The 14637-nt window shown below is 47.3% G+C and overlaps 1 protein-coding gene across 2 annotated transcripts in view; it reads left to right on the top strand.

Moving 5' to 3' along the window:
* Positions 1–1924: 1924 nt before the first annotated feature.
* Positions 1925–14637, top strand: part of DOCK1 (dedicator of cytokinesis 1) — a 264405-nt gene continuing 251692 nt past the window's right edge. For both annotated transcript variants that reach the window (XM_010408449.4, XM_010408448.4), the window contains exon 1: positions 1925–2063. In XM_010408449.4, the coding sequence (XP_010406751.3) occupies positions 2018–2063 (46 nt within the window). In that variant the 5' untranslated portion in view covers positions 1925–2017. The remainder of the gene's footprint in view (positions 2064–14637) is intronic.

Below are 14637 nucleotides of genomic sequence, written 5' to 3'. Positions count from 1 at the left end.
AAATAACGTACCAGTTGTATAAAAGGGTGAAACATTCATAGCTGGAAATTAATATTATTGCTTTCCATTTCCCCTGTGTGTGGGAAACCAAAGGTGATTGCAGGCACAGAGCAAGCAGGCCCAACATTTCAATTCACTTTGATTTACCTTATGAAAATAAAGGTGTGAAATCGAAGAGCTCCCTTGTAAGCTGTCTTGGGGAAGGCTCTAATCATTGATCCATTAAGGATAAAGAGGACAAGCCATGACTTTGAAAACATTTTGATGTCCTCACTCCCAGGCAGAATGCAAAAGGTGCAGGAGTTGGCTCCATCACAGTGTGCCTGGGATTCTGCAGGACAGAATCTAGAATAGTTTGAACATGTGATGGCCTGGGAAACTAATTCCAAGGGTGGGAAAAGGGAAGATACATGGGAAGAGGAGCAGACTCCTTCAGGTGGCTGGGTACTTGAGCTCAAAACCTGACGGTAAAAATGCTGTTGCAGAAAACGGTCCTTTGCCATCCACACAACACAAGAAAATAAGGAGAAAAAAGATTCAGCCCTGGACCTGTATTAATCCTTAAATTTGTGCTCTGGAGCTTCCCCTTTAGCAGAGGACTAATCCTACCAAATGACAACCACTCAGGTATTTCACTTCTCTTTATTTCTCTTAAGTGTTATCCCTCTGCTGTTTCTTGACTTGTATACACTATATTTTCTATTTCCTAAACACATTTTAAAAACTTTTGGTTTGATCCTGGATGTCTCCAAAGACTACAGGGATTGGGAACAGGAAGTTCATTTCCCTTGCTCATTCCTTTGTAATCACTTATTCCATGCTTTAATTAGCCAGGAGATGCTAGATTTGGACGAGATTTCTAGACTTAGGTCTAGAAATCAGAAGGTTTGAGATCTTTATACTCCAAGCCCCAATGGCCTTGGACACTGCCAGGGATCCAGGGGCAGCCCCAGCTGCTCTGGGCACCCTGTGCCAGGGCCTGCCCACCCTCCCAGGGAACAATTTATCCCTAATATTCCCTCTGGCAGTGGGAAGCCATTCCCTGTGTCCTGTCTCTCCATGCCTTGTCCCCAGTCCCTCTGCAGCTCTCCTGGAGCCCCTTTAAGCCCTGCAAGGGGCTCTGAGCTCTCCCAGGAGCCTTCTCCTCTCCAGGTGAACACCCCCAGCTCTCCCAGCCTGGCTCTCCTTGGGGCATCTCCGTGGCCTCCTCTGGATTCTTTCCGCAGCTCCACATCCTTCTGACGCTGGATCCCAGGGCTGGAGGCAGCTCTGCAGGTGGGGTCTCACCTGAGCGGGGCAGAGGGACAGAATTCCCCTCTCCCGTACCGCCCATGGCGTGGCATCAGTCCAAGACTCGATTTTTTTTTCCCACATGGTCAGGGCATGTCCAGCTCTCACCCACCAGACCCCCAAGCCCTTCTGCCAGGGCTGCTCCATCAGTTCATCCCCAGCCTGGATCGGTACCGAGGGTTTTCCCGATCCAACTGCAGCACCCGCACTTGGCCCTGTTTAACCTCACAATGTTCTTACAGCCCCACTTCTCGTGCTTGTCCAGCTCCTGCACGGCAACCTCCAAACGCAGATCCTACTCCCAACTATTAAACGCTCGCAACAACTTCGTTTTAAAGCCGCATCTCCGGGTCGGACGCAGCCAGCAGCGCCGGCTTTGCGCAAGCAGAAACTTTCCGGGAGAGCACAAGCGGGCGCACCTGGAACGCAATCGGGGCTAGGCGGGGAGGCACCTGGTACATAACCGGGGATGGGCAGCGCCCACCTCCCCATCCCAACCCTTCTGTAGGGGAGCCCTTCCCGTTGGCAGCAGCCGCGGCGCCAGCCCGGGACGCCCGCCGGGAGCGGAGGGGACGCGGAGGGCGGAGGGCGAGGGGCGGCGGGCCGGGCCGGGCTGGCTCCGCCCGCACCACATGACTCTGCCGTCGGGAGAAACTTTTCCCGTCCCGCGGTCGGAAAATGGCGGCGTAGGGAGCGGGGCTCTGGCATCCCGGCGGCTCCCGGCGCCATGACCCGCTGGGTGCCCACCAAAAGGGAGGAGAAGTACGGCGTAGGTGAGGACGCGCCCGCCCCGCTCCCGCCTGTTGCGCCCAGGGGCGACCCCGGCCGCGGCCTCCCCGTCCCTGCCCGGCTCCCCGCTCCACTCCGCGGCCGGGATGGAGCACCGTGTCCCCCGGTCCCCCCGAGTCCCCTCCGGTTCCTGCCCTTCCCCGCCCGGCTCCTCCTGGCTCCCAGGAACTGGAGGAGTTGTCCGGGCACGCCGTGCCCCGCTGGGAGAAGTTGCCTTTCTGCTCCGCTGTGTTCCGTCGCTCCCCGAGCGCTGCGCGGAGCGAAGGAGCTCGGAGTTGTTTTCGTGTCGGGCTCTTGCTCCCCGCACTGGAGGCGGCGGAGCGGGATGCGCTTCCAAGGCTGTGGCTCCTTTGGGAGCCCACCGTGTGCCCTGTGTGCTGTCCCTCCGTGGGAGGTGTAAGGAACGAGGCTCTGGGCTCTGCACGGAGTGTGATGCTCATACAGATGAGGGGTTTCCGCGCACCCTGGGATCCATTTCCTACTCCGCTCCTTCCGTCCGTTTCGAACAGAGGGGGATTGTTCCCAGCTGGTGGCTAAAACATCCCCGCTGTAACTAAACAGGACCAAACCCCGGTGAGGTTTGGGCAGGGCTGTGCCGAGAGGGCCCATCTTGAGTTTAAAGATGTTGCGTTTTGAGTAAAGGCTTTTATTTTGGGGTTGCGGCGCAGGAAACTTTGTTGGCATGAATGAGCGTTTGTCTGGGGGAAGGAAATAATAAATCTGACTATTCACATTGGAAACACGAAGTTCAATGTCCACCACAGTTCTTGGGCTGGATTGATTGTGAAGAACAACTTTTCATAGAAACCCGCAGCTAAACCTCATAAACAAAGAGAGCAGGAAGAAGGGAGTTTTGGGGTCTGAGTAAAACTTAAGTGAATTGTAGGAATTAATTTAAAATTCTGTGTGCATGTCCTTAGAAAACCACAGCTTGACTTTTTAAAATTACCAGTAAATGCCGGTTACACTGTGTGAGACCCGTGGGTAATTCCATTGCTGGGGATGCAGGACGAACACAGGGAAGCAGAGGTGCAGCTGATGGCAGTCGCTCGTTAAGTTTCCAAATTACCTGCCTGGTGGTGTGGGATGGGTATTTTGGAATGACTGAACTGTCACGTAGTATAAGCTGATGTTCCAACCCAGTGACACTCGAAAGCAAGTTCCTCTTTCGCAGGAACTCCGTGTCTGCTGCTCTGGTGGGGGTGACTGCCCGGGCCCGGCTTTCCAGGAATGTTTTGAAATTGATTTGAAAAGGACAGGAGAGACAAGTGTGAAATAGACTGATTGTTTTGTAACATGCTCTAGGTGTACTTGGCTCTCCAGCGTGGGGGATTGCATGTGTAGTAAGAGAACTGGATTTAAATGTAATTTAAGCATAAGACCCCCGTTTCCCAGTTTGAAGAAGCACAAGGTGATGTGCTCCGTTCGTGCTTAGTTGGTATTTTGTGTCCACTGCTCTGCAGAGAAGCTTGTCATGGTTTTAGGATAGGTTTGTGTTTCTCTGATTGTTTTCTTTTACCTGCAAGGAAGCTGAGATCCTCACCAAACTTGGGGATTTCTCTGCTGAGTCACAGAGGTGTGAGAGTTGAAAGTGGCCGTGGTGTTGCACGGCGATTAGATGAGATTTAGAACTAATTGAACATTGGATTCACTGGCCTATGCCATTGTTAGGTGCTGCTTTGGGAGGGATAGCTTCTTTTTGATGTCCTCATTAAGAAAATGGATATTCAGCTGGATTATATGTGCTTTATGGACCTCTATGCTGTTAAGAAGGGGCACTGTGAGTTTTCTGATGTTTTATTTTTTGCTGCTTGGTGAAAGCTGGAGGTTGTGGAGAATTGATGCAACAGTTGTGTAGTCCCAAACAGATTTGGAGAGGGTCCTGTTAACCTGAGGATTCGGACATGAGAATATTTTCCTTCCTGTTTGCCATGACCAGTCCTGGAGGCTGATGTTGACTCAGTATTGTCTGACAGTGAGGAAAATATCTAATAGGAGTGCTAATGGGACTTAGTGAAACACAATGTGGCAGACTTTGTGTATCTCATCAGTCCATGCAAACATCTCCAGAAGGATGGTGCCAGACTCATTCCAGTGGTGCCCAGTGACAGGATGAGGAGCAATGGCCATGAACTAAACAATGAGAAGTTCCACCTCAACACGAGGAAGAACTTTCCATGAAGGGTGGCAGAGCCCTGGAACAACTGCCCAGGGAGGATTTGGAGTCTTCCCCTCTGGAGACATCCCAACCCAGCTGGATGCATTCCTGTGTCACCTGCTCCAGGTGGGATGGAGTGAGTGATCTCCAGAGGTGCCTTCCAACCCCAGATACTCTGGGATTCTGTATGCAGGCTATCCCAAAGCAGAAATATCAGGAAGGTGTGTGTTGTGGTTATGTTTGTTATGTCCTAGCTGTGGGAGCTCAGAAGTGTATATAAATGTCTATATATAGAGGTGTGTATACTTGAAATATGCACATGTGCTTATGTAATACATTTATATCCCTTTTTCCCCTCCTCTGGTCTATCCCTGTGCACAACAGAGTTTTCTTAACATCTCAAGACCTGAAGATTTGCTGGCTGTGATGCAGCTGGAACAAATTATGCCAACAAGCCAGTAGTGGAAGCTGGTAGGACACAGGTGTGTTAAGGAGCACTCCCTCCTGTGGCACAGTGGGACTTGGGGGTGCTCTGGATGCCCTGCACTGGAGTAAAGTGAATTTGCTGCCCCAAGCCTCTGTGCAGAGGCATTATCTCAGCAGGCAGTTGAGAGCGTGACTCAGCTCTGCTTCCTGAGAGAGTTCAGGGGAGGCTGCAGGAGGAATGGGTGTGGATCTAATGGGATAATACGGATATTAGGTTACCATATGGGGAGCCATGCGGAACAGGGAAACGATCGCCTTCATTGGAGAGGCTTTTCCCTGCTCCCAGTGCTGCAGATCCTTCTCCTCCATCTCAATCCTGCCTTTCATCCCTTGCCCTGAGCTGCTGGGGAGGAGTGTGGTTGTGTGGGGAGGACCACGTGGGTGTGTGGCTTCCTCCATGGGGACACCAGAGGCTTCCAGAGAGTCCTGAGAGCTGTTTGTGTCCCCTCGGTGTCACCGAGTGGCCGTGGAGTGTGGCTGCTCGGTCTCATATTCGCCGCTTTTAGTGTGATGTGAAATTTGTAATTTTGGTGGTTTTCCTTCTGCCGGGGGAGAAGGGATGTAAAGAGCTGCTTTGGGAAGTCTGGGAGCCTGACCAGCACCTCTGAGGTGGTGCAAAGTGGCTGTGGCAGCTTCCAAATCGTCCTGAATTCTGCTGTTCTTTTTCCTTTGGGCTGAGAGCTGCAGTGGGAGGTAGAACTGGTACTACTGTGGTGACTGCAAATACCATATTTAAAATGCCTCTATGTCCAAAGCTCTGTGTTCCTATGGAGTAATTAGACCACTACTGTGGTAGTTTAGTCCTTTTTTTTTTTCATTTGAATAAATGGTAAAATAGAAAATTAGTGCTGCATGCCCTTGGATGGTCAGATGTAAAAGGAGAACTCCCAGTTACAGGGCTGGAGTCCCTGTCCCTGGAGGTGTCCAAGGAATGCCTGGATGTGGCACTCAGTGCTCTGGGCTGGGTGACGAGGTGGGGATTGGACTTGGACTTGATGGTCTTGGAGGTGTTTTCCAAATTCAGTGAGTTCCAGGATTTTTGTTTGTTCCTGGTGAGTTTCTGTTGCACATCCCAACGTGGCAGATCGTAACAGGCCTGATTTACATTGGGATGTTGGCCACACTTCATGGTTAGGGTGTTTTAGTGCCTGAGGTCGGGATAGCTTTGCCAAAGGTGTTTATAGAAGTACCTCCAAACCAGGTACATAGAAATTTATCTATTTGGTTATTAGGGGAGGGTTTAGCCAGTTGGTGGACTAAGTGATGATACAGTGATCATGATTTAAAAGTTTTGCAGCTGAATTCTGCTCTTGCAATGCCCTTTGAATGGGGATAAAATTTGGGAAGAGGAATGCTGGTCAAAGCCCAGGAAATCCTACAGCCAAGCACTGTTGCTTCACTTCTGCTTCTTCAGGGAGGACTGTGATGCTTTTGGACAGATATAAGGCTTTTGTGGAACCCTGGAGTTACAGTCCAGGCTGTGGTGAGCTGTGGTGGCACATGGAGACTCTTGTTTAAGGTGATGATCTTGTGTGTACTTGTGCCTTAGAGCAGGGAAGGAAACATTTTAAGGAAATTGGAGAAGATGCATCTTAGGAATGCATCTTAGTGATTTTAGTGCTGCTGTGCTGTGAGGTTTGGAGCTGCCTGGCAGGACAGGACAGGTGACTGCTGTTAGGGACAGCAGGGCTGTGCTGTGACACATCCCAAACCCATGGAGTAAAAATGGAAAGGTAAAATGTCCATGGAAGATTTGCTGCTGCATTGATCAGTGTGTTGGAGAGAGCACATGCAGATTCAGTTTCCTGGAGATAACATTCCCCATGAACACTGAGATGAGGGTTTTATTTGTTACATCCCTCTGCTGTGAGGAAAGGCTGAGAGAATTGGGATTGTTCAGCCGGGAGAAGAGAGGGTTTTGGGGTGACCTCATTGTGACCTTGCAGTACCTGAAGGAGCTGCAGGAAAGATGGAGAGAGACTCTTTATGAGGGATGGAGTGACAGGACAAGGGGAGATGGCTTTTAAATGACAGAGAATAGGTTTAGATGGGATATTGGGAAGGAATTTTTGGCTGTGAGGGTGGGCAGGCCCTGGCACAGGGTGCCCAGAGCAGCTGTGGTTGCCCCTGGATCCCTGGCAGTGCCCAAGGCCAGGCTGGATGGGGCTTGGAGCAGCCCAGGGTAGTGGAAGGTGTCCCTGCCTATGACAAGGGGTGGAATGGGATGGGATTTCAGGTCCCTTCTGACCCAAACCATTCCACGATTCTATTTTACAAAACCCTTTAATTCCCTGCTTGCTGAGGGGATGCATTTCCGTGCTGCCCCGTCCCTGGCATCCCCTGAAGCAGAGGGAAGGGGCTGGAAGGTGTAACAGGCTTCTTCCTGCAGGAATGACCTGAGTTGGACTGCAGGCATGTGCTCGGTTCCTCCCAGTTTACTCAGCAGCCACTATTGTTCTCTGTCAATAAACACTTGTTGCAAACAACAGATTGGAGAGGGATAAAGATACCAGATAAGTGGAAGTGAGCGTGGACTCCTGTTTGTTTTCATCCAGGCCAGCGACAACATTACAAGCTGGGATTGTTCTGAGAAATGATTCCTGATGGGATTTTCCAGGAATTATTATTTTTTTTTTCCTCATGGAGCACAACTGACTTCATTAGGTAGCCAGCAGCCTAGGGCCATAATACAGCGCTTTTATTGAACTTTGCAAAGGAAGTTTTCAGTCAATTTAGGGGATTTTCAGCTGTTAATTTTACTCTTGTTCCTAGAAAATAAAAGGGGAGGTAGAAAACAAGTGAGGTTTTACGCTTCACGTGGTACACAGGTATGGCAATGACAGTAGTCACTGGGGGTTGATTTAAGGCATTTCGTTTGGTATTTCCATCCCTGGAAGTGCCCAAGGCTAGATCGGATGGGGTTGGAGCACCCTGGGATAGTGGAAGGTGTCCCTGCCTATCACAGGGGGTGGGACTGGATGGGCTTTAAGTCCCTTTAACCCAAACCATTCTGGGATTCTCGGATTTCAAGTAGCACCTTGGTGGGTTTTGTAATTATCCCTTCATCGGTTATATTGTAAGTGCTTGACTTAGGTGCACTCAAACAGAGCTAATTTGGGCTGTTTGCCACACTTGGCAGAGATTTCTTTGTGTTATAAAGGCATTTTCCTTTCTCCAAAGGCAAAGCTTTCAGGGAAGGGGAAAATAAACTGGAGGCAACATAAAGGCAAACCTTCTCCAGGAAGCCCCTCTGTCAGCTTGCAGCTACAGGAACAAGGGTTGGGGTAATTTTTCCTTTAAATATTGGTGTTTCTGGAGTTTGTCCAGTGCTGGCTGTCGAACACATGGAGGATCCTTTGCTTTGTCTGATTCTTCAGTGGTCCTGCAGGACTGAAATCCAATACCTCTTGTTAAATACCTGTGGATGTGTCCAACTGTAGATAAATAGCTGGGGCTGACTCCTGTTAATGAATGGAAGCTCCAACAAGGAACTGCCTCTAATCCAGTTTTAAAGAATTTACTCCATCAAAGATGTTGGTTTTGCCTCTCCCCTTTGTGTTGTTTCAAGTCCAAAACTTCCTCAAAACCCTCAGTGGAGCTGCTCCTCCTTATGGGTCTTCTTTGGCAGGGAGGTGGACCACTGACAAGTCAGATTTTTTTTTTTTTTTAAATTAAACTTAAAAGCATTTTAAATTCTGTTTTCTAGCCTGTGGTGCCCCCAAAGCTGTTCTGACAATAGTCATTTTCTGAGTAAGGCTTTAATGAATTCCTTAATGAGTTACTGGAATACTTTCCTCTTTTAGCTTGCGGGGGGAGGGGGGGGTGTGGAATTGAAATCATGCCCTAAACAAAAGAAATGTTCAATAAGAGATAATTCATGTAATTCTGAAACTTTATCTCCCTTTCCAGACTGTAGTTGTGAAAACATTTATATATTTATAGTGTTATCTGGCCATGTTTATGTAATTTGTGCATTAAATCTGATTTCTGATGTGAAGATTTGTAACACAAGAAGCAGCAGTTGCTGCATTTCAGTTTCATCAGCAAAAATGTGAAATATCTCTGGAAATATTTTTCTGCTCCATATAGCTTTGTAACTAAACTGAAATAATTGCATTGAGAACTATTATGTGTAATCATGTACCATATACGTGACAAAACAAACAGATGGATGAAGAACTGAAGCAACTATTGGCTGCCATACATGAATTTTGGGGTTTATTGCATGACATTTTTTAGCACTGCTGCCTTATTTCGAATGCTGCTTTTATTATTTCAGCACAACCCTTTTTAGAACACGTTTGCAGACGGTTTTGGTGGCTGATTTTGCCTGAGGGTGTTGGAGTAGCAAAATGTCTTTGTGTTCGCCAGTAGAAAATACCAACAAGTGAGTGGTGCAGGATTTGCTGTGTAATTTCTGAACAGGAATGGCACCAAAATTGTACACAATCAATGTTTGTGCTTGTAGGCACTTGGGTTTTTGAGGCACTCTGTTTGTCCATCCCTGCTCTTGCAGTAACTGTGCCACTTTCACGGATGTGCTGCACAAATGATTGAATATTGAGGTGGAAAACCTGCTGGAGCAGCTGCCAGGCTGAGCAGGTGTGGTGGTTTTGGGAAAACCCTGTTATCCCTGAGGAGTCCCATGTGGGGAGGGCTGATAATAGAATAGGTCTTTTTGCCTTAGATGTCGCCAAAACCAATATTCACGACCATATAAATGCTAGCTCAAATCATAATCTGAGCCAAAGAAAAGCTGTTGACCATGACAGGTCAAGACTTTGCAATAACTTATATACCTTTAAAAACAGAGTATTTTGATTAGGCTTTTACACTTGTGGGAGAGTAAGGAACACCAAAAGTGTGCTGAACTCCCCCATCCATTGGAAAATCAGCCAGTCTTGTGGTGTATGCAGGGCAATTGTCTGTTCTTATCTCTTGAGGTACTCCTCACGAAGCCAACACTTGCCAAAAAAGCTGCCAGGCGTGACTGGATGTATTGTGACTCTAAAAATTGATGAAGCAATGTATCTGCAATCAAAAGGTGTTAAGTCTGCAATATCAAATATTGCTTTTAGCAGTTGTTTAAAATGTGGTGAGCCTATCAGTGGGGGCAGCAGGAATTGTGTTCCTTGAGGAGGAACCTCATGGAGCTCCTGGCAGCTTCTGGCAGAGCTTCCTGGAGCATTTGGAAAATTTGGCAGTGCAGGTGGGCACTTGGGACTGGAGAGAGCACAGAGCCTCTGAAATACCTGAGAGCCTCCTCAGGCATGCAGATGCCTTCTGGAAGTGCAGCCTTAGGTGCTTGTGTTTATTCTGCCTTCCTTCTCCTGCTTATCCAAACAAAGCACGGAAGTGCTGGCGTCACTGGGCTCGGAGCTGGACGGAATAAAATAACATCTGTGCAGGGACTGGGGCCCAAATAGCCCGGGAGGAGGGAACCCACAGGGAGGGGATAAGGCCACGCTGCACCCAAACCTAAGACCTTCAGCTGTGCTGTGTTAGGAGGGTTTTCCCAATTTCTCTACATGGAACAAACAGGAGAAAACAGAATTAAGGGAGAGCATGGCAAACCCTGGTGCTGCTGGTGCCTCTGGGAGGGGGCAGAGGTGCAGGATCATGGAAAGCTCCACTCTCACCTGTCTCCAGCAGCTTCCCTGCCTCGCAGCTGGTGCTTTAGCCTTTAACATCCTCCTAATGGCGCCAGCTGGTCTGCAGGAAAAAATGTTGGCAGCAGGGAATGGTTCAGGGCATGGAGTTGGGTGCTTTTATTGAGGAGCTGCCTCATGCAGAGTGTGCGATGTCTGTGTGTGTATCAGAAATGAAGTGGAAGCAACTGGTAATGTAAAAAGTACTCCTGTAGACCCTGATACAGGAAATCTCTCAGTGCTGAGCCAGATGGAAGCTGCTGATGAGAATTTGACTTTCTGAGTCTTGAGGCAGATGGTGAATGGTTTAAAAGGACGCTTGCTTTCAGAAAAATCTGCTGTGCATATGACTCCAGTGAGCAAACCCTGCCCCTGCCATGGCTGGGGATTATCAGGGCAGTGGCTTGGAATGCCCTGTCAGTGCTGTCCTCTGAAGGAGGGCTTGCACTGCAGTTTAGTGACTGTGCAGAGATATGGTGAAATGTGTCACTTGGGCCAGGAAAAGTTATAGATAAGGGCCTGTGGGAATGTTGTTTCTGTTGATAAATATGAGGTTAATCTCTCAAAATGAGAGTGTATGAGTGACAACTAACATCAAAATGGAAGAAAGAAACCTTTAATTATTGTTTTGTAAGTAATGGAAAGAGCTAAAAGAGGATGTGTCCAGCAGCTCTCGTTTGATTGACTTTTTCTTCCTGCTTTGGGGTGCTATGGGAAAATTCCTGTTCTTTTGCATCAATCCATGGCTCATTTGTAGCTTTAATATAGAAAATAATGCTTAAACTGAAGCCTTTAATATGCTTTACGTAACCCAAAGTAGTGGTGATGTTGCCTGGTGTCAGACCTCTTTTTTTTTTTTTTTCCTTTATATCTCTTACCTTGTCCTTATACACAGATTCCCAACATCAGCTGTTGCCTTGTCATCCCTGCTGGAATTCCTTCCTTCCTGCTCATCCTTTTTCCCATTGTTGTGCCTTCTCAGTCTTGCCTGTTACATTTTTCTTGCCATGACTGTTAGGTGTTGGTGTCTCCATCAATCCATCACCTTCCTGGTGCTTCTTAGACCAAGAATCTAAGGTGGACTTGAGAGCCTATTTTATTTCCTCCTGTCTGAGCCTGGTGTGTCTTGTGGGGTTGGTTTTTGGTTTTTGGTGTGTTTTCTGCCTTCTGTAGATTGATGTTGAAGTTTCCAGTGTGAAGGGTAAATGATGTGACTCAAACTGGTGGCAAAAAAAAAAAAAAAAAGGTGGTTTGTGGCATTTTTGTTTTTTTAAATTTTGGAGTTATTTTGGCTTCTGTTTCCAATTAGAGTTAGTCTGTACTCCAATTAGAGTAGTGTGTGTGTGTGTTTGGTGTGGCAGGATCCAGCTCTGTCCTTCCCTGCCACCCTGTCAGCAACGCCTCTGTAGGTGCTGACAGTCTGTGTCCCACCTCTCTGTCACCTCCACTGGGCTGTTCTGCACTTTTTTGGTGCTGCTCACTGACAGCTGGGCGTAAAGGAACCAAACTTTTTGTCCTGGACTTCCCAGGCAGTGGCAGGAGCGTGCACAGGAGCAGCTCAGAATTCCTGGAGCACTGGGACTACCTGACAAACACCTGGCATTGACTCCTTTCTGAAATTAATTTAGTGACGTGTGGATAAAGATCCTTTTTCCAGAGATTTCAATCATTGAGCTTTTTTGGTGAGAAAACAATTGTCCTTGCTCCCAGTGAAGTGGCTGGAGATGAGAACAGATATTTTTTTGTGGTGCAGAGGTATTTCTTGGACAGTAGCTTCCATAGTGTGTGAGTCAAATGGGACAAAAGACCAACCCCAAACTTTCTGGCTCTGTATCAAATACTCTTTCGGTATTTATTACACTACACTTTGTTTATTTGTATTTATTGGTCATGTTCTTGAGCATTTGACTGTACCTAAGACTCTAAAAGGATTAAAAAAAGCACATGAGATGTTTATCTGGCTCATAGGGACATCTGCAGTTAGATGGGATTGCTTTAATGCTGACCATTGCTGTCCTGAAGAGCTCCAGGAGGTGCTCATGGCTGAGGGAGTTTTTTTATAAGGTCTTGATCTGTCTCTAAAATGCTGATTGTGGGAATTGGACTTTGGATTCTGTCTGGTCTGTCTCCTGCTAGATCCCAGTTTTGGGATGTTGATGGAGGTGGTGCTTATGCAAGATGATGGCAAAGGCTTGGTTAAACCAGGGCTGCAGCCACAAACTGGGAGTGGGGTCCCATCAGGTGGTGCAGTCCCCATCCCTGGAAGTGTCCAAAACATGTGGGGATGTGGTGCTTTGGAACGTGGTTTGGTGGTGACCATGGTGCTGGGTTGGTGGTTGGATTTGATGATCTTGGAATCATGAAGGTTGGAAAAGACCTTTAAGATTAGCACAGAGTTTTTTGGGAAGAATCTCCCAAACTTTCTTTGAGAATCTGTTGAGTCTTCAGGGAGTGACTAAAGTATCTTGCTTTGACCTCTGGGGGGTGGGGATTCTTATTCCCAAAAAATAAAGACTGGATATAGGCAGATCAGCACATTTTAGTAAAGACTTGAGGGAATGACTCCGTTATGGTGCTGCTGATACTGTTGGAAGTTTTGTGTGGGTTCAACTCTGGTTTGATTTTCTAGTTGAACGTGTTCTTGAAATGATTTATTAACAGATTTTTATCAATCACTTGGGCTGCAGAGGAGGCCTCTGTTTATTTACTGGGCTGTGATGAGTGATTGAACTGGTTCAGACTTTTGTCTTAAACACAGAAAGTACAATTTGGGCTTCCTGCAGCAGCTGCAGTTTCCACAGTTAGAGCACACGAAAGTGAACGTGTTCTTGGCCAAAAACCAGAAGTTTTAATAATTGTAGGGCTTGAATATTTAAAATATTGGGATAACTGCAAGCCTTTACAGTCTGGGTGTGATACCATCTATAACACAGCGTGCTGATCTGGGAGCTGTTCTTAAATCAAACTTGGAAGATCAGGAGTTCATGTATTATATTTGTAAAACTCTATCCTGATGCTTCCATAACAGTTACATAAAAAGTGTGGAAAATATAAAATAGTTTTGTGGAGGGGAACCGAAATAATTGTATGCCAGCTTAGGTGCTGAGGAGATGGGCTCAGAAATGCCTGGGTAAACTTAGTAGAAAGTAAAATATTGGTGATCATTAATGAAGTCTTGAGTTCTACAGTTGTGTTTCCCTTCTTGCCACACCTGCACAAGGCAGGGTTTTTGTGTTGTTACCTTTGCATGCAGCAGCAGCCTCCTGCTTTTGGGCCACTCATGGAGCAAGAAACGTTTCTGAAGTTGAGACTGTTTTTCTCCAGAAGGCTGAAGGCTGCTTAGCAAGAGGAGTGAGTTAGATTCCTCCAGGAAAATGGCACAAATGCTCTCCCCGCCTTTTCCAACACTGCTGAGCAGTGTCTCAGAGGATGCTTGCACCAACCTCACCCAGTGCAAATGTGTGATGATTTATAGATCAAAAATGAGCTGGTTTGCTGGCCATGAATGGAGTGTGCAGTGTACTGGCTGTCAACAGTTTGGCTTTTTAACAGTTTGAGGTAGAGAATCCTGCAAGTGGAGAGGAGTTGAACAGTTGAGAAATACCCACTAATTTTAGATTAACGCAGTACTTTTTCAGCGAGGGAAGCAAATGTTTTAAGGTGAAAGCTACGCTGTCCAGTCTGGCACAAACTTGTGCTGCCTGTTGGGAGCTTTCCAAATAGAGACATTGGAGCAGATTTTGGGAATCATGGCAGGGAAATATGTCCCTGAATATGTCCCCTTAAGCTGCTGTTTCCAGCGGAGCAGTGCTAGGAACAGCACGGATCTGCTCCTTAGCCAGGAGCTGGCTCTGCTCTCCTGCTCTGCCCTCCCTGGCTGCCAGCGGGCATGTGCTGGGTGCTAATGCCTCACCCCTTTTCAGGGAGTTCTCAGATTGATGCTGGAAAAATAACCTGCCAAAAAGGAGGAAACAATAATCAAAATACTCTTTTTTTTTTTTTTTTTTTTTTTTTTTTTTTTTTTTTTAATAGCAGAGGTTAGTGAGTTACTGCTGGGTTAGTGGCACCTTAGCCACCCTCCTGGCATTAATATGTGACCATCAGGGTGGTTTTAAAATACATTTTCTTTGGATGATTATGCTTGGGAAGGAAGGAGTTATGGCTTTGAGCTATTCTGAATTAACAAGGCCAATTTCGAGGCTCAGGGCAGTGAGGGAAGTAGGTATAAGGGTTATTGCTGATGTGTTTCAGTAGGCTGAGGGGTGC

Source organism: Corvus cornix, chromosome 6 (genome assembly GCF_000738735.6).
Source record: "Corvus cornix cornix isolate S_Up_H32 chromosome 6, ASM73873v5, whole genome shotgun sequence".
Taxonomy (NCBI): domain Eukaryota; kingdom Metazoa; phylum Chordata; class Aves; order Passeriformes; family Corvidae; genus Corvus; species Corvus cornix.
The sequence above is the reverse complement of the archived record's forward strand: the minus strand, read 5'-3'. Positions and strand labels throughout refer to the sequence as shown.